This window comes from Podarcis pityusensis, assembly GCF_964106645.2.
Source record: "Podarcis pityusensis genome assembly, chromosome: 1".
NCBI classification, from domain to species: domain Eukaryota; kingdom Metazoa; phylum Chordata; class Lepidosauria; order Squamata; family Lacertidae; genus Podarcis; species Podarcis pityusensis.
Genome location: NC_138028.1, coordinates 34,059,120 through 34,079,175, shown reverse-complemented (window position 1 = coordinate 34,079,175; position 20,056 = coordinate 34,059,120). Strand labels below are relative to the sequence as shown.

Here is a 20,056-nt window from a genome sequence, read left to right as displayed (position 1 = left end):
CGCACCTCCCACCCATAGGAGCCAACTCCCTCTGGCCCCAATCAAATATTTGAGGGTGCCGCCTCCCCGAAGTTGAGGGGCATTGCCATTCAAGTAGTGGGTGGGTGTGCTTCTTCATGTGATCGATTATGCCCCCCCCAATATATTATTCAAGTTGGCACCCCTGCCCCCACCCCAAGGAAGGAAAAGATGGAGATTCGTTTGTTTGCTTGGGGGGGGGGCAAACTGCCCCTCAAGCCCACCCTCTGGCGAAGGGAAGAGGCTGAGCTCCAGGCGCCTCCCAGCTCCCCCACTCAGCCCTTCCACGTGCGGGGAGCTGGGATCCCCTGAACTAGCGCTTGCTGAGGAGACTTTCCCCCGCGCGTTTGCCATCTGAGGCAAGTTCCGAAGAAGGAGACTCTGCTCGCCCGGGAAGGTGAGGCAAAAAGGAAGGGCGCCGGGCCGAGAGGGCAGTTCGGCGCGGCCAGGCGCCTGTGGGGGCCGCTGGGCGGGAAACTCGCTGAGGTAAACGGCCCCACCTCCTGGCCTCCCTCCTCCCCTAGCTCCGATTCTCCCGCCTTTTCCAGTCCTCTCCCTCACCCCCCTCCCCGCCCTCTCCTCTCCCCTCGCCTTCCCAACTCCTCATTGGCAGCCCGGGGCCGGAGAGAGGATGACGCGCGGGCTCCCCAGAGGTGCCTGAGGTATAAACTCCCGTCGGGCACGCGGAGCCGCCGGTGGAAAGGGAGCGCTGCCGTGGGGCGTCGCGGAAGATGCCGCGGGGGTTCCTCGTCAAGCGGAGCAGGAGACCGGGGGGCTCTTACCGGGTGCGCCCTCCTCCGGGACTGCCCCCCGCGCCCTGCCCCGCGGAGGAGACGCCCCGCGTCCCGGCGCCTTCGCCCGAGCCTCCTCCGCAGCAACAGCTGCTGCCTCAGCCCAACGCCTCGCTGGCGGCCGTGTGGGGCGCAGGCACCTCGGACAGCGCCGCCGCCGCCTCAGCCGCCGGAGAGTCTCAGCGCTGCGCGCGCTCTCCCGCCTCGGCGGAGTCCTTCCCTGCGGGGCCCGCCTTGGCCGCGGCGGAGAAGCTGCCACTGCTTCCTCGCACGCCGCTGCCGCCGCTGCCGCTGCCGCTCTCTCTGCCGGCCACGTCGGCGCCCCCGCCGCCGCCGCCGCTTTACCCGGCGCTCAAGCGGGCGCCCCGCGCCAAGGCGCCTCCGGCCAAGAAGCCCAAGGCCGTGCGCAAGCTGAGCTTCGCAGACGAGGTGACCACGTCGCCCGTGCTGGGCTTGCGGATCAAGGCGGCGTCGGAGGGGGCGTCGGAGGGGCCCCGCGGGGCAGGCCCGCCGCTGCTGGGCGAGTTCGTGTGCCAGCTGTGCAAGGAGCCCTACGCCGACCCTCTGGCGCTGGCGCAGCACCGCTGCTCGCGGATCGTGCGCGTCGAGTACCGCTGCCCCGAGTGCCACAAGATCTTCAGCTGCCCGGCCAACCTGGCCTCGCACCGCCGCTGGCACAAGCCGCGCCCGCCCTCGGCGCCCGGCCCCGCCCAGGACAAAGAGAACAGCCGCGGCCAGGCCGGGCCAGATCAGCACCACGGCGCCGCGGACAGCTCCTGCTGCCGGGACCAGCCGCCGCCGCCGCCGCCCCGAGCCGCCCAGCAGCAGCAGCAGCTCTGCCCGGGCGGCGAAGCGGGCGCCGCCGACGGCTCCAGCCTGGGCGCGCCTGGCGGCGAGCTCTTCCTGTGCCCCTATTGCCACAAGACCTTTCGGCGCCAGGCGTACCTGCGCAAGCACCTGGGCACCCACCAGGCCCCCGGGGCGCTGGGCTACGGCGGGACCCCGCCGCCTGCGCAGCAGATCACGTTCCCGTGCCACTTGTGCGGGGCGCACTTCCCATCGGCGGACATCCGGGACAAGCACCGACTGTGGCACGCCGTGCGGGAGGAGCTGCTGCTGCCCCTGGGGCAGCCCGAGGGCAGCGTGGCGCACGGCGAGCAGCAGATCTTCTCCTGCAAACATTGCCCCTCGACTTTCTTCAGCTCGCCCGGCCTCACTCGGCACATCAACAAGTGCCACCCGTCGGAGAACAGGCAGGTGCTCCTGTTGCAGATGCCTGTCAGGCCGGGCTGCTAGATGGGGGGTGGTGCGCAAGTGAGGGGGTATGTGTCACCGACTCGAACCGCTTCTTTACCAGACTTGAACTATGAAGTTCCCAGATGCTCAGACTGACCGATTCTCCAGTTAGCGGGAACCGATTTATACGATAGAATTCTTTCGCCCCCTAAGCCTTGATCCTCAATCCCTGATGGTGGACACCCGAACGAATCCTATCCGAACTGTAATTCCTATGGAAAATCGCAGTGCATAGCCCAAGGAAATCACCAGACTTTAGAAGTACGTCATGCCAAACGTTTTTAATGTATGAACACAAATTAGCCTTACTGCCTTATGAAAGGGTAGAGTGCACTGTATATTCTGTGAATCCAGTTTCCACTTACAGTACTTAAAACTTGTCACTTCAACAAAGCTAAAGGGAAAGCGACCCAACCGTCTATTTGAGGTGGAGTGGGAATCACCCCTTTCACTACAGGACTGGAAAATGTGACATTGCTTTAAGTGTGGGTGTGGGGTGGAGAGACATTTTTCTGTGTACTCGAAATACTATAGCCAAACCTAGAGCCATCTGTGTGCCTGCCTGCGAGTAAAAGCTGTCTAGGGAAAATGGCCTGAACGATTTCATTCCGGTCACTCCTGTCCCTAGGAGCAAAGTACATTCCGACATTGTATTTAACAAAAAAATATTAATTCTCCAGGAGAACTAGTTAGCCCTCATACTTAATTAGTGGAATCTGCCTCTCCAGCCTCTGAGGGTTTAAAGAGTTTAATTTGCTGTGAAGTGTTTTATTCGTTGTATCTTGTATTACAACACCGTCTGATATTTGTAGAAAGTCAGCGTGCAGTCCTATTATATATACATATAAGTACATATATAAATATATACATACATACAATGTGCAAAGTTCCCTTTGTCTGCTCTTGCTCATTGCTGGCTATTAAATTCTGGATTGATGATTTTTTTGGTAGTTTATTCTGCCTATTTTCTGAGCATATTGTTCCATTCTTTTAAGTTAAAAAAAATATGATATGCAAAAGGGAGCGCATACAAAAAGAGAAAGCAGGAAGCTACTTTGAAGTCCAAAATGTTCAGCCAGAATTTCAAGATTCATAAAAATTGTTCAATTAGTCAAACAAAGCATTAGTCTTTCTTTTTAACAGCCACCCCCATCCTACATGGCAAACCAAAGAGCTTCAAAAACAGCTTGCACTAACGCATAAGGATCAGTTGTTAAATGTACAAGTCTAATAGTGTACTGGATTACTTCAGCAGACATCTTTTTGGACCCCAGCCTTCAAATCTAGTAACCATTTTAGAAATTCTGGTGGTCAACTTCCTCTCCAACTTCTTCACCGATACATTTGCTGGAAGTCCACTTTTGCAAACCTGTCTGTAGATAGGGGGCAATTTTTATTGATTAAATTTGCATAGTCCTTTGTAAATTGATACTTATAGCTGGATTTAACTGTTGTGCAGAAGTATTGATCGATGGAAGATGAGATACGGAAAGGCAACTTCATTTTAACTAGGGTAACATTAGTGAAATTATTTTGAAACTTGAAAAATACAGCATGCTATGTGACCAAGTATGTAGAAGTTAAGTATTTCTACATACTTAACTTTTAGGAACTAAGTTAGATAATGATTTTACCTTAATGGAAAAAAAATTAAAAGTCTTTCTTTAAGAGAGTTTCCAAAGAGACATTTTACTGTCAAGGAATTGTCAACTGCTTCAATTTTAAGCTGCTATTATAATGTAGCTATTTGAACTTGTTCTACTTTGGAACCCAAACAGGCATTCATTATTATTATTTTTGCAAGGATGTTTTCAGCAATATTAATTCAACATTGAATTCTTCACTTTGTACAGCATTATCAATCCGCTTAAGCAAAATTTATTGAGCCAGAAAGGAAGGATTTAGGCAAGCATTATCTTGGAACTACGAAGTGGGACTAAGGTGGCAATCCTATACACTTACTTGGAAGTATCACAGAACTTAATATTTATGTGCAGGATTGCCCCGAAAAGGGACTGTCAATTAAGAAGCTTGCTGTAAAAGCTTTGCAATCTTACAACCATGAGCCATTCCATGCCTGCTCTCCACTCTCCTCATGAAGCTAATAATACTGTGATTGATTTAAGCAATCTTTCCAATATTTGCAGTGGAATACAGAGCATACACAGGTGGTAAGAATAATTTTATTGTATTATTAAATAGCATGTCTTTTTTCAACCATTACAAATTTGTATATACTACACGGTGAACAAATACATCAATATATATTTCTATAGTTGCCCAGGTGAAGGACAGATATTTACACATGCAGTTAGTACCGGTGCCATGCTACATTTTGTTAGAGCAGAATATGGCGAACAACATAGTTGTATTTTTTTCGGTATGAAAATACGTCTGGGGGTAGTGGGAATTTGGAGTGGAATGTGTTTGTGCATACATCTGCCGCTACAAGGGCACAGTCCCTTTTTCTCCCCAGTAATGGTACATAGCTCAGAGCAAATGACTGACATGGCAAAGTGCTTGAAAGTATGCATATCTTACAGATAGACCAAGGGACAGTTTTCAGAAGAGAAAGGCTGACAGTGGCCATAACTCACATCTGGAAAGCAAATACTAGCAGGAGAGTAGAAAGCTGTTAGCATTTCAGCACTGGGATCTTGCTGTGGTGCCTGTCCAGCAGCGAATGACAGTAAGAGAGATGGTGATGGGCCTCTGTTTACTTGAAGGGCTTTAATTCTTATCACATATATTCTCTGTACATAATTCTGTGTCTCCTAGTGACCTTTGCAGAGGACTCCAGAGGTGCATCTTCATTTGAATAGTACATTCATTTGCAAATGCTACTTTTTTATTTAGAGGGTTGTACAAAAAAAAACAGAGAAACATGCCTGCAGTCTCCAGCCCCAGGTGTGGCTAGCAACAGACCCAGAGGTTAAAACAGGGTCTCACAAGGAAAGGTAAAATGGGTGCAGAAATGACCCTACACTGACAAATTATGGAAGCAAGGAATTAGATAAAAATATTCTAACGAAAGCCAAGATCTTTTCAGTTTGAAATAAAATTCCAATATGGTTCTCTAAAATAAACAAACAAGTGGACAAATGTGGGACAAGTATTCCATACAGAGGGGAGACAAACATCTCAGGAAAAGGGGCTGCAGGCTTCACCCATTCTTAGGTCTTGTTGGCTGAGCCAGAGGAGCGCCGTAGTTTCATGGACATGCGGCTCTTGCTAGTCCGGGGAGAAATGGGGAAGGCTAGATCGGGCCCGTCCATCTGCGCTGCTGTTGGAGCTTCGGACGCCTGAGTCTCTGGGTAGGAGCCTATGGGAAACAAGAAGACCCCCATATATGAGAACAATCTGCTGGTGCTTAGGAAAGAGCAAGTCCCCAACAAATACCTGCCCCTTCGTTAGACACAGAAGAAACCATACTAGCTCATCTGCTACAATCATTAACAAACCCATTCCACTCTATATGAGTGGAAGGCTGATGGCAAATCTAACTAAGCTCTGAAGGAAGGTCAGAACACAGCAAGAGGCTGGGGAGATACTATACAGGACTGAGGTTGGCACCCATTTTCTACTTAACACCCTCATCACATGAATTCCTACAGGATTCAACAGGGCAGAAGCGTGAATAGATCATGCTAGCTGGATGCACTACATGGTTCGGTATCTTTGTAAAAGGAACAAGATGAATCTGAGACAAACCCTTCCCACATATAGGCCCCCCAAAATAAGTTGCAGGAACAGCAGCAAAGGAGTTAGGTTGATAAGATTTATTGCAGTGTCCAGACTTCTATGAGAGATGCAAAACAGGTCAGTGTTTTTCCCCTAAGCATGCTCCGTGTTCAGCCTTCAGCTGCCAGAAAGGAAAGACAATTCTTTCTTAAATCTACCCAATTAATGAAGCTGTGGAAGATAAATTCTTGCATGCATTCGTAAAGATCTCTCTCTCTCTCTCTCTCTCTCTCTCTCTCTCTCTGTGTGTGTGTGTGTGAGAGAGAGAGAGAGAGAGAGAGAAAGAAAGAAAGAGAGAGATCTGTGATCAGATACTTGTTGCCTATCAAATATACATCGTCAATTCCATCCCTAAGTTCAGACTCCTTTAGCTATATTTTAGGAGCTACATACATTCCATTGGTTCCCTATTGTAAATGTAAACAAAAAAAGTCCAACCTTATTTTAGTACTATGCATGTATTTGGACATATAGTTTGTGCCCTTGCCCTTAAGAGAAAAGCTTTTGTTCTAGCGGATGTCCACTAACGGAAGCAATTTTGGCTGATTCCATTTGCATCAGCTCACTCTGCTCTGCAGCCCCCCCCCTCTCTGGAGCTGATTTTCAGGGAGTGCTGAGGGATGCAGCAGGGAGGGGGAATCAGGAAAAATAGCATACCCTCTTCTATTAACATAGGCATCTGCTGGAAGTAAAGTGCTTCTATGATCACAACAGCACCAACTGGATTCCACCAGAAGCCAATTGCTTTTAAGGGACTTTATACACACACAACATCAGATTCATAGCCAATGGCAGTACAGAAGTCCTACCGGGCCAAAGTTTACAACAATTTCAACAGGATTCCCTTGTAATTGAGTTAGTAAATGAGTAATTTATTATAATATTTAAAATTAAATAATTTCCTCTAAGGGCATATCCACGACATCTTCATCAGGAACAGTATTTTTTGCTCAAGAACAGTTTATTAAAATTTACGCATAGGTCAGAATTCAAAGAACCCCATGCGCAAGTGGAAAGTCACATTCACAAGGAAACGGCCAACCATCCCCTTGCAGCCACCTCATGACCTATTGCATCAAATCTTCCTCTGAGGTGCTTTCTAACCTTCAAGAGGCATATTTTCAGAGTCATGAAGGGCTGCAGTGGGAAGGTCCCCCTCTGAAAAATCCCTGGGTTGTTCCATGCGTGACCCGTTTGGATCCTATAACATTATGAATGCTTCTGAAGCATTTGGATAAAATTACCACTTTAAAAATGACCTGAGTATTTTAGTATTACTACCGCATTATGAAAAATGCTTTGATACAGAAAAGCACTTTTAAGAAAATGTTTTCACTATCTCCAAAGTTAGAACAACAACATTCACGTCCGAGTTCCTGTTGAAGGCATATAAATCTCAGGACACATTTCTTGCTTTCATTCAGCTAGATTTCCTAAAGAGGTTACTGCAAACCATCATGGCCGGGTCAGAAGTCTAACACTGCTTTTAAAGAACACTGCCATAAGCCTGATCTAATAACTCAAATGCTATTGCGTCTGCTTTGGCCAAACACTTTCTGAAACTGACAAAACCTCTGCTTTTGCTCTCCAAATGTGTGCGTTTCTTTTTATGATCCAGGTATAGCAGCTCCAAACATTCTGCTAATCGTAAGAGTCGAAAATTTATTGCACCTTCCAAAAAAACCCACAAAACTAAGCAGAAAAGTCCTCTTCCCTACAGGGAAAGGCTGTTTTTTTAACACTCCCCATGTTGATAAATTCTATCTTGTTCTAGTTTTACAAGGAATCAAAGCATTTCAAATGATGAGGTAGAGCGTAAAAAATAATTGCTGATGCTCTGCATAGCATACCATTCACAGCTAGCGTGAAAGACCTTCCGTTTCAAGCCTTTGCCCTTTACCTTGAAGTGGCCAATGCTTTCTAGTGGTGGTTTGGGAAGGAGAAGAAATATCACACCATTTCTTTCTTTGTTGAGAATGAAGAAGTGATGAAGGAAGAGGTGGACAGAAGTGAGGAAAAGGGGGAAAAGAGATAAAAAGATAACAGGTGTGAGACGTGAGACACGGACAGCAGAGGTTGGAGGGCATTTACAGATGAGTACAGAAAGGAGAAAGTTAGAATTTGTTATGTCGCTAACGGTGCATGCTAAAGGTTAAAGAGGGATGCATTAGTATGCAAAAAACGAACCTCAACGATCAGGAAGAATACTCACCGGCTACAGGTTACAAAAGAAGAAGAAAAAGGAAAAGAAAAAAAAAGAAAAGAAAAAAATAGTTCGATAAAAATAGTTCTGATTCAGCAGGGTCATTGCTATAAATAACACAACCATCATGGCACAAACATTTATTTCCTGTTTGTGAATCATTTACACATTTCTACCAAAATTATCTGCGATAAAATATTACATGGCAACAGCTGGCTTCTCCTAGCTAGCTGGTTTCCCATGAAAAAGAAATGAAGTTCTTCCTAAAATTCTTCCCGTAGTGCTAAAGCATTTTCCACTGAGCAAACTCCACTGAGCAAATTCACCAACTTGCAAAAGAAATATAACTGCTAAAGAAATACTTAGTATGGTTTCTGGACACAGAATAATTTAACTTGGCAAGTAACTGGAAATTAATGATAATGCTTTAGTGAAAATAGGAGCCAGGTAAGTCTGACATGTACATGCAGCACAATTCTAGGTAAGTGTACCGGGAAGAAATTCCTACAGTGTTCAATGGGATTTACTCCAATATAAGTGTGCACAGGATTGCAGCCTTACTGTATCTGAGTTTTGTTTGATAGCAATGGGTGAGTAGATTAATACTGGGTTTTCCTTCGTATTTTTTGTTTCACGTGTAAGGCATTTTTGGTTTCTTTCATGTAATAAATGTTCACTTTAATCCCAAAGCAGGTGATACTAATGTCAGTACTAATGAACATAAATACAAAACAAACCTTCAACTGATGAAAATGCAGAACTAGAGCCTAAAAGTGCAGTAGTGATTAACACAGAAGTTGACAAATATATATATTTTAGATCACCTGCTAGCGTTCAGTTTTAAACAAGTGGGGGAGAACTATTATATTTGCGTTCCACCCATCTTACAAGGAGGTGATAAAATCCACTATCTGAACACTCCTTAGCTCTAATTACAAAAGGGGTAAGAATAGAATAAAAAAGAAAAGAAAGTATGTGAGGTTTCAGTATATCAACATTTAGAATGTTATAAACAATACAGACCAGAGCTAGGAAAGATATAAAAAGGAACTGAAATACAAAGGAGGATAGGGTCTCTTACTTAATAAAGATAGACGTTTGTGCAATTTGTAAAGTGATGTGGTTGCAGCTCAACCATGCCTGGATTGAACGGTGCTCTTAAAACATCTGAATGATGAAATAAATAGTGCAGAGGGGCCAGGATTACATGGGCACCCATGTCATTATGATGCCGCTGTCATTATGTCATTCAAGTTACTGGAGTGGATCTGGATCCAGCCACAGGGAGGCAGAAACCACTCTGCTCAGTTTATGCATGCATTTACACAAGCAGAGCTGTTTAGATAAGAGGAAAGTATGACAGCTAAGTGGTCATGATAAAGATTATAACAAGTACTGTGGAGGGGGATTGCTTAGCAAATGTTACTGAAAATAAGCATCACTAAGAGGAACTTCTTGTGTAACTTTTTCCAACACGGTGATTAACTTTTGTATTTGACATGCGTACGTTCAATTTCCCACTGGAGTTTATGTAACTGGCTGCAGATGCATGCCATTAGTTCATCATTTCTTGTGGCAGAAAACACCTGTCCCCCCCCACCATACACACAAATAAAATTTAAGACAAAAACTTGAATGTGAGCAGGTTTCAGAACAAAATGTCTCTGAGATTGCATAGATTAAGTATTGCTGGGGGATATTGCATAAATGCAGTACTTTCTCTCTCTCTAGAAAAATAGGTGACTGTGCTCATGAAGTTGTTACAGTAAGTACCACACTTTTTAACAACAACAAAAGGAGGTGCCAGTACTGTGTACCCTTGAGCACCCCCTAAAAAAGCACTGCATAAATGGCTTTTAAAGAGGATCAGATAAATACACAGAATATGTCTCTCTCAGTGGCCTTGAACCACAATAACCAGAAATATATTCTGTACATCTCTGATGCCATGGACTGGGGGAATCTGCCCTATTTATGAACCTCTGAATGACCAGTTACACAAGAACAGGCTGAGCTATATGGACCTCTGCTCTGATAACACTTTTTTTTATCACCATGTAATACTAAGTGGTTGCCAATTCCTTACTTAGTTGCCTCTTGCTTCGGACATGCTTGAACAATCACACTTATTATGAGTGATAGTAATGGGACTTCCTCTTCCTCCTTCTACTGCAGCCCCTCACACCTCCCAACCATCCAGAGCAGATTTAGGGGGGTACGCAAGTCCTACTGTGCAAGTGGAAGTCTGTTCTACTTGCGAATTGATACAATTAACTGTCACCGTATATCAGAAAACATTTAGTATTGTGTTGGATGCCTAACAGCTTTTAGTTTGGTTTCAGCTAGGTGAAAAACCCAAACCCTCAAATACATGAAATAGGTAACTTGTTCAGTGTTGTATAAGAAACTAGTTGGGTTGAGGAGGACAGGTCACAAAATACAGTTTTATAACTCACTTTTAAATACTATTTTACAAACAGTTCCAAATTGCTTGAATTCAATTTATGTGATAGATAAGAAGACCATATCATCACATACAGAAGTCAACATTTTAATGATGATGATGTACTACTTATACCCCACCCACCCAACTGGGTTCACCAACAGACTGATGACTGGGGTTCAGAATCCTTATTCTTATCCATATGTTAACATAAAAGTTAAATAAATATAGTGCCAGTAATTGTCTCATCCTCCCTGGTGACAGGAACTCATCAGCATTTCCTACTCTAACCTTTGTAAATTGTCAGCAATGTGTGCAGGCTGGTAGTCCACAGTTTATAACCACAGTTAATTACAATTAATTGTACTGAAAGCTGCAGCTCCATCTTAAAAAAACGGCATACAAATGCCTCCTTGGATTTTGTGCATATTTACTAATGAAGGGAAAGTGATGTTTCCCTTGATAAAGTCAGCCTGCACTCCCACCTATAATTTCATTGGTTGCAGCTCAATCTTTCAGTTTGTTCAATAATTATCTGCATATACAATTTAGAAGAAATACTTAGAATTATTATGAAGTGATAATTCCTGAGGTTATTTTTGTTGCTCTTTGAAAATACGTTTACAATTATATTTGCACCTCATTTTATGGGGAATCTTACCAAATTATCTATGCATGCAAGTAATTTTGCCAGAATGGGAACTCATCACTTAGCATACTCCAAAGATAATTTAGAAGGAATAATGTCTTCTCTGTTTATTACAACCGTCAGATTTAATTAAGCTGCAATCCCATACACACTTACCTAAGAGTAAACCCTATTGAAGTCACAGTGAGATTTATCTTTGAACAGGACTGCGTTGTTAAATCTTTTAGGGTTGCATTTTTTAACCTTTTATTTTCTGAGGGGAATAGTGCTGGCTATCCATCTTTTTTTTTTTTTTAAAAAAACTATTTTATATGATAAAATCTGTCCCAGCAGCTGAATAATAATCTGCCCAAGATGTTTAACCATGAATCTATCATTAAACCAATTTCAACCTCTTATGATTTCTGAGTCACCACATTTACTAGTGTCTTCCCACTGCCAATATCTCAATATTTGACCAGCATAGTTCTTAAATCTTTGCCTTCCTTTGTTTTAGTAATTTATTTCAGTAATTTACACCTTTCATTTACCATATCTGAAATAGTTACACGGTCATATCAGGCTGTAATACATCTGTTTTGCACAGGTTTCCCACCCCAATCGACATTTGTATTTCTAATATGATGAGAGAAACTTTGGGCACCTATATGTCTGGGGAGAGAAGTGTTTGGAGACCCCTCCAGTGGGAGACTGGCATATTGCCTATTAGGTCTCATTTCAATGGACTCCAAAATAATCGGGCATATTACATAAAGGTAGGCAGATGGAAAGATGATGAAAAATATTTAAAAAATAAGAAAGCTCTTCAATAGTCAACAACTTAATTTTTTTTAGAACTATGATCTACATTACATTCTCTCCCAACTTCCCTGTTCATGGAGAGATGTACTACCTGACAGAATATTTCTCATACATATAAAAACATACTACCTCCAGAAGAATTTTAGCCTTATTACCCTGACATGTCAACACAAAAGAATGAAACTGATTCCACAAATTCTTTGCATCTAGAAGGCTTCACATTCAATTCCTGGCATCTCTGGTTAATGGATATTAGGTAACAAGAATGGAGAGACTACTTGAGGCCTTTACAGTTGCCTCCAAATAATACTGGACACGATGGTCACTGAGCTGACTCAGTGTAAGTACTCCATGCTCTTTGAATACCAATATTCAGCTACAGAGGGCAGCTTCCAGGTATTTCTTCCATATAAAAAAACAACCAAACAAGCAAAAGCCATTGTAACATTAAGATTTAAAAAACAGGATGGCAATGTCATTTTAATGCACTTTTAACAACAGGCATCATTATTACTTATCAGACAGCTGTTAAAATGTTTTTAAAAAATAGTTTTAAAAAGTACCTCTTGAATTCAGAAGAGGAGATAGAGAGAGGATCACTCATTCATCTCTCCAACTCAGCACTTTACAACTGATCTTACTGAGAAGCTATTTCAATCCATCTCAGAAAATATGCACCTGAGCATAAATTGTGAGGTACTCTATTCACTAATGGAGGAAGGCAAAAGCTTATGAAAACATATTTCTGTCCCTTATACACAAAGAAGCAGGTACCATAAAATTAGCTCTGCTACATATCACTTGGTCAGAAGCCTTTACAATTGCTAAAACACAGATATGTAATTTTGCCTGTTTAAATCAATTGGTGGACTTAATTAAGACAAAATAAGATATTAAAAATCACCATTAGGGCCTTTTGTAAGCCTTTAGTATTTTTAACTACTGCCTTAGTTTTATTTTTATTCATGAATGCTGTTGTTGCTTTTCACTCAGGCATTCATTTTATTGTTCTCCACTGTTTCTATTTCCTGTTCACATTCAGATAGAAATGATCAGCACTGGAAGGAAGTAAAAACATACAGCTTTGGAGCCCAAACGTTTTATTTATTTATTTCCTCTAAATCATATGTGCAAATCCAAATATAGCTGCATCAATCCTCTTCTGTTGGTGTCACTAGATTTCCATCTATTGTTTTCCGAAGAAAACTGCTCTGAGTTTTTGTCTCTATTGCAAGTAGGTGAGTAATATCAGTGGTAATATTCTAATTTCTGCTTCAAGACAGCGTAACAGTTTGTCAGTAACGAACAAGTTATTTCTCCCTTTCCTTTCTCTGTTATATTGAATTCTAAAAGTATGTGCTAACATCAAAGAAAAGCAGTACAGGGTACAAGGCACACCACTGTCACCCAGTACTATTTGTTCATGCTGAGAAACAAAAGGTCAGACACAATCGAGTGTTACTAGCTCAACAGATGTCTCTCCCATTAGTTCCCTTAATCCCAGAACCACAGTGTTAGTGTTTCATGCAGACCTGGGGTTAGTAAAGACTAAAACTTGAAAAAAATGTAGTGGGAATTTCTCAATCAGTGTGAATTTCTCTTTCTTTTAATGGTAGAAAATAAGGGCAATCAGGAAAGTTTGCATACAACGTGGTTACAAGCTTAGAGCTTTAGTAAAAGATTAATAAGAACAGAGGGGGGTTTTTTGGACACTTTGTCTTACCTTCTGATAAACAGAACTGATATTTAATGATCTAAAGAGGGGAAATAAAATAAATGATACAATCATCAGGAGTTCAAGAAATTATTTGTACAGGTAGGCCTTGAGTTATTCTAGACACCTTCAGTGATTATTCTAGATTCTTAGGGGGCAATCCTATGGCAAGAGTGATTGGGATGAGCAGATTCAGGTACGGCAGATCTCTGGCTCAGCTGGCTGCTTCCCAGTTCAGACAGGCTCAGCTGGCAGCCCCAACCCTGGCTCAGCAGAAGATATGCTGTCATAACTTGCTCATCCTGGCTCAGTTGGGGCTCAAACAGCTGAGATGACTTTGGCTGAGCCGAGGCTGGTATAAGTCCCCCCAAAAGGGGCATGGCGGGGGTGGGACCAGAGAGCTCCAAATCCGTAGTCTGTTCAGCTCTGTCATGTGACTTTGCACCTGGCATAAAACACAATGGTTTTCCTACTGTCTTCTGCTGAATGGCATTTGGATCTGCTGTAACTTTACGTCGGCCTAACTTACACCGACTTGCTTTTATGCTATCTTCTTGTGCATAGGATTGCTCCCTGTGTGATTGTTTTATTAGTAACCGAAAATGCAGCATTGTATATAGAGGATTAAAAAAAAATTATAGGGGAAAATGACTATGTAACCATTCATAGTTTAAAATTAGAAAGTGGATGAGAACAGCAAAGCTTTCATGGTTCCCAAATGAAGACTAAAATCAACCTTTCTTGAAGATAAAGTGCATCAACTGGGCTTACAGATCAGTCTTTAGATTGAGGAATCAAAGGTATTTAGGAACATTCATAAATAAAATGGTTTATTATAGATCAACAACTGAGTAGTTGTATGTGAGCACTCTAATTTGAAAGACGAAGGATACAATTGTATTTGCCCAACATGCAGCTTCCTAAGCATGGAATTCTAAATAATATTATTTTTTAATATCGGTAGTTTGACTAGAAATACTGCATTTTAAGTGTCATCAAACAGGCATTTATTGCATTCTTACCGGTTTCAGAGGGCAAATGGTGGCAAGGTGCTGGACAGAAAACCTGAGCTGCATAGTCCTCAAAAGTTGAAGGATCAAGATGGTGCTGGACAATTGTTTGCAGATATCGAGCTCTTTCCTCATAGCTAATTTTATCCAAAAGTTAAGGATCAATTTAAAGTTCAGAATAAAGCAGCCAGCATGACATTCTGATCAATGACACAACTACATTGTTTCCTTTTAACCAATCTATTTATGCATATATTAATTTTATGATTCTAATTCAGAGCTTTATCCCTACCTATTCTGAAGGCTGATATATAAGAGAGACCCCCTGTAATTATACAATATTTTAAATGAATATGTTCAAAGGATCCCAATACCCCACCCTAAGTTCTTGCCTCTCACTTGAATGTGCGGTATCACACCATCTTTCTGTACTGATCTACCCATCCTCTTGAACCTAGAATACATTAGCTAAAACTCTTTATTGAGTTTGAAAGAGTTCAAGGTTCCCCAGAAGTTCTTCCTATATGACTAATAACCTAATATATCACCCTTCTGAAGCTGCCCCAGAGGCAGTGAACTCTTATATAGGTTCTGAAAGGGCTAAGCCACACCCATTGTCCAATGGAGATCAGAGTCACAGCAGAAACTAGAACAGCATCTTCAGCTTATGCAGAAGTCTTTAACAGGTATTATTCAACTTCCCATTGCTCATACAAGAGCAGCTGAATAAAAATGCTGGAGAGGCATATCTCCAATCCCAATGGAGGTCATGGTTCTTGCTGGAAGCAACTTCCACTATCAAAGATAACACTTCGATAGTAATTACACAGAAATGAAATGTGAAAAACCTTCTGAATGCACCTCTGGTCAAAGGAAGCAAAGTAATTAAAACAAGTGATCATGCTTCTCATACATCCTCAAATGGGTTGCATGTTATCTCATAAACAAGGGTTGTTGTTTTTTTATGAATGGTTTTTTAAACCCTTGCTTATAAGATAACATGCAATGATTTGAGGAAGTATGAGAGAAGCAAGGTTTCAGCAAATACATGTTACAAAATAAAATCCCCAGAACAGCACCCAACAGGGTCTTTAAAAAATATCAGTGCTCTCAATGTTAGATTTTAATATCTAAAATGTAGTACTAAAAAAAAAGCAACACAGATTCAGAACGAAAAGTCCATATTGATTTTCACTTAAAAACAGCCTTCCCCATAATTCTCAAACAAATTAAACTGTTCAGATAAACACCTAGCTAAATCTGTGTATTAGGAAAAATAACTGGTCAATTATGCTATTGAAACAAGTTGGTATATTTGCAAAATGGCCATAGCATCCCTGTACCAGCGAAGAAAGTGTCTGCGGGACATTGACAGCAAAGTATTGTACTTCTTCCTTTTCCCCTACATCCTCTTTTGCTGATAATATTGACAAGAGACCAGTATCTTGAAGTGTTGTTGCTTTTGAAGAACCCTCTCCAGGCTTCTTGTTCCAGAGGGCCTGATTTTACCGTTAGCACAGAGAGAGTGAGAAAGGGAGAGAATATTTCTGCTGTTCATGAAAGCAACTATGGAAATGGTTGTCAAAATGCAGAACAGCAGGCAGCAACATACAATTATCAAGAAAAAAAGACCATGCTGACTTTGTGTCATAGGCTGATTTAGTGGGATTCGAAATCAGTTACTTTCCTCATACAATTTGTAGAAGTTGTCTTGCTGTACTCATTGGATTATTAATCTTTCTAAAAACAGGATTTATTTATTTTTTGCATGCAGCTCTTTTGGCTATTTCTACTGAAGCAATGTCTTCTAATGTCATTTAAATGTATTTCTTTCAGAAGACGAGAAACACTTGGCAGGAGTTCCATTTACTTATTTTTTTTACAAATGAGACCTATGAAATCTCAACAAAGAATATTCCCCTCTTTAGAGGAGATGGGGCTGAGCTCCCCTTGCTGGAAACTATCAGGTGTGTGTACGCTCATGTGTTCAAGAATCATGGAACACAATTTCTGTTCGCCTTGGGGGAGAAGACAGCAATCCACTTTCACTCCATAAGGATGTCTGGCATCAGTGGCAGCAGGAAGGGGAAACTGAACCTTGAGCACATGTACCCAATCCTTTTGGTGACAAAGGCCCTAAATAATAATAATAATAATAATAATAATAATAATAATAATAATAATAATAATTTGGCTGATGGGTGGGCAGCATGCTTTGGCAGCAAAGGGGCAACTTCCTTTCATCACTAAAAGGCACTAAAAAGGAAGATGGGAAAATCTGGCTGCAGGAACACGTCTGCTCACCTGCAGAACATAATTCCTCTCCGCTCACAAATCCCAGTGGGTAGGGGATAACATCTGCACTCTACCCCAGCCTTTTCTTTGTTAGGGACATTTCCCAGTGATACGGAGAAAGCATGCAAGAGCAATAAACACCTGTGCTGGCTTTCGGAGAAAGGTCAGAGATGTTTGTGCCCATTTTCCTGCACAGATAGTGTGTCTCTAAGATGGGTAGCTACCCTACCCTACCTTACCTTGCTTCTCTCCCTGCCCCCCTCACAGATTTGTGACTTTGGAAATGGGTCCATGAATTTTTACAATTTGAGCCCCCTTGGCTTAAAGCCAATCACCCCCAACAATGCAGTGTACTCATTCACTACCTATCAACTCTTTCTTAGGCACCATAGCCAAATATTCTTCCTACCATTAACCTTTCTTGCAAGCAAACGAGCAATTCCTCCCTTTTCCACCTTGAAAAATACCCTTCTTTGATTCATATACCCCCATTTGGAAAGCCTTGACTTATCTTTAGAATGGGGGAACTAACAATGGGTTGTAAGGAATGGTATACACATTTTAGGTGCTTACTGATGTACAAAATATTAAAACTAATAAAGAGTCTCTCGTGATTATATATTTTTAAAGAAGAAAACATACTAAACCCAGACTTTCGTGCACTGTATTTCAGTAATTAAGTGGACCGTGCAGTGACAATAATTTTCACACCTAGGACGCAAGTGTGCAAAAAAAAAAAAAAAAAAAGGAGCTTTGACTTACAATAGGTAGCCAAACCCAAACTACTTCTATTATAGATCTTCATCAGATTCATTGCTTATGCTCATCTGTCCCCTTAAAACAGGGTTGCAGTCCAAAAATTGCTTTTGAAAACACCATAAATAGCAACATTAGGACACGGAGGAATAGAAAACCCTTTTGTTGTGAAGGTTCTTAGGTTGTGGGACATACACAAGATTGAGCCTTAACACAGGAGAGTAATATAGCACAGTTTTTAAGAGGCTGTATATAAGTGGTAGAGGATGAAACTGATGGTTGAAGTCTAAATAATACTACATATCTCACAACTTGTTGAAAAGCACTTTTTTCCATTGGGGGAGATTCACAGCTGCTGAATTTTCTGCAGTTAATAGAGTCCTTTGATTCACAGCAGTGCCCCTTGCACAAAAAATACTGGCCTTTGTGTATTACCAGAAACTAATTTTCTATTTGGCTGAAAAGGGAAAAATTGGGTTATTGCTTCTCCCTCCTACAGAGCTTTTCATTATGCCTGATGCACTCAACTTCTAAGCTCTTCTGAGAAAAAAAAATAACTGAAGAGGCAAGAGGTAGAAAAATGAGCTTGTTAGCACATTAGAAGTGAAGTATCTTGGTGGGCCCCAGAAATTCCCAGTGGTGTGTTAACTTATCACTCTATGCATGCTGGCACTGATAGTCTCCCAATTGAGCACTCTCTTTTCGCACCAAAGGTGCTGCCAGGAAGCAAAGGCTGAAGGCCCACAGGAGAACAGCCTGCTATCAAAACAAGCTGTTTTTAAAAGTCTGTTTGAATGGGTAAAACGCTTTATGAAAAGCAGGGTGGAGACACCTACCTACTTTTAAAATGCTCCTGTTTCAGAGGTCTCTAAATGAAACCTTTTAGGTTTAGTATATGTATAGTACGTATACACAAATAGGACAGAAGTGAAGTTATTATTAGTATTAATATTATTTATTAAATTTCTATCCTGCCCTTCACTCGGAAGATGATAGGTTTGCAACATGAAAATACAAAATGGGAACACAAAATGCATGACAAAACCAAAACAAACTAATAACCTCCCTCCCACAAATATATCTGAAAGGCCAATGCCCTTTCAAAGTTAATGCCTTTGATGTGATTGTGTTTGCACCTTGAGCTCCACAGAAAGGATGTACACAGCATCTTGGGAGTTGCTGACCATCTTCTCTTACAGAGGAAAAATGCTTTGGAAAGCTTATCTAAGAGAAGACAAAATACAATGCTTCCTTTCTAGCATTCAGGAAAAACGGGCAAGAATTTTGCTAGTTCTCCCTTCATAAGAGTAAGTTTCTGGGCACCCTGTGTTGGTCCAACAAAACCCTTGCATACTGAAAAACCTCCATTTAAGCACCAAAACAGCATGGCATTGAAGCACATATGAAGGTAGCCAAAGTCAATTTTATCCTTATTCCACACACTTCACATACTACAACCTAAACAACAAAGTGGGTAGCATTACAGATTCTAAAAGCCATCGGTCTTGTGACCTTAAGTTCAGAGCTTGACTTCGTGTGCTGCTTTGGGATGCTCTTTTAGCTTGTAGCTGGTGTAGAAAAGCCTGTTTATCAGCTGATGGGGAAGAAGCATATTTTTGCTTTATAGTGTCGGGTTGCATATAATTTAAATTACCGCACTGGTTTATCGTCTGCTGCATGCACAAGATGGGCTGAAAACACCCTCTCAACAATACCACCCGTGCTATACATTTTAAAAAGCAGAGGCTGGCATATAAGGATGTCCAGGAGGAAAATAACAGAAGAATTTTCAGGAACCACTTCCAACCAGCGACATTTTCTTTTCCAGTTCCTGAGTATCTTCCAGAAGTGGGACTGACCCAAAATATTTTGCTGCCTGTTGTGGAGAAACAGTTATTACTCCCCGATCCTCTGCATCAATGTGCGCAATACCCAATCAAATCACTTTGGCCCCTGAGGTAGAAAATCACCAAAGGACTCCGCTCCTTCCACAGCAGTAAAAATACAACAATAAATTAATTAAACTAACAATTTGCTGCCCTCTCATGATATCTGAAATCAGGTGAGATTCTGCCTAATAGTACGACTGGCTCTGAGTTTGCGTATAATAGCAACTTGTGAAAGGAGAAACTTATTAAACAATGCTTGTAATAATTCACATCTCTCTTCCTATCCTCTGCTTCCCCTCATCTGCTTCTTTTCCATGCAAGTGATATACACCAAATTTCATTTGTTTTAGACATTTCTAAAACTCTCTATAAAATTAATTCGAATACAATTTAAAATCCAAAATGAAATGATAAAATATACAAGAGGAAATCTTTTGGATCCAATCAACA

The 20,056-nt window shown here is 41.9% G+C and overlaps 2 protein-coding genes across 13 annotated transcripts in view; one reads left to right on the top strand and one right to left on the bottom strand.

Annotated features, from left to right (window-relative positions):
- The first annotated feature begins 663 nt into the window (after positions 1–663).
- INSM2 (INSM transcriptional repressor 2) lies at positions 664–4,157 on the top strand. Its single transcript, XM_080978828.1, has one exon. It carries the CDS (start codon positions 750–752, stop codon positions 2,103–2,105), a length of 1,356 nt encoding a protein of 451 aa, XP_080834954.1. The 5' UTR covers positions 664–749; the 3' UTR covers positions 2,106–4,157.
- Positions 4,158–4,274: 117 nt separating this feature from the next.
- RALGAPA1 (Ral GTPase activating protein catalytic subunit alpha 1) overlaps positions 4,275–20,056 on the bottom strand; it is a 146,328-nt gene continuing 130,546 nt past the window's right edge. For 5 of the 12 annotated variants that reach the window (XM_080977220.1, XM_080977224.1, XM_080977228.1 and 2 more), the window contains 3 exons: positions 14,679–14,803; positions 7,697–7,811; positions 4,275–5,427 (listed from right to left, as the gene is read on the bottom strand). In XM_080977220.1, coding sequence (XP_080833346.1) covers positions 5,337–5,427; positions 7,697–7,811; positions 14,679–14,803 — 331 coding nt within the window. In that variant the 3' untranslated portion in view covers positions 4,275–5,336. Of the gene's footprint in view, positions 5,428–7,696; positions 7,812–13,665; positions 13,697–14,678; positions 14,804–20,056 lie in introns of those variants that run through there. The other 7 variants (XM_080977225.1, XM_080977226.1, XM_080977221.1 and 4 more) reach the window with 3 other exon arrangements.

Excerpts from the sequence above, each read along its gene's own strand:
- INSM2 (XM_080978828.1), top strand. The coding sequence starts at position 750 with ATGCCGCGGGGGTTCCTCGTCAAGCGGAGCAGGAGACCGGGGGGCTCT.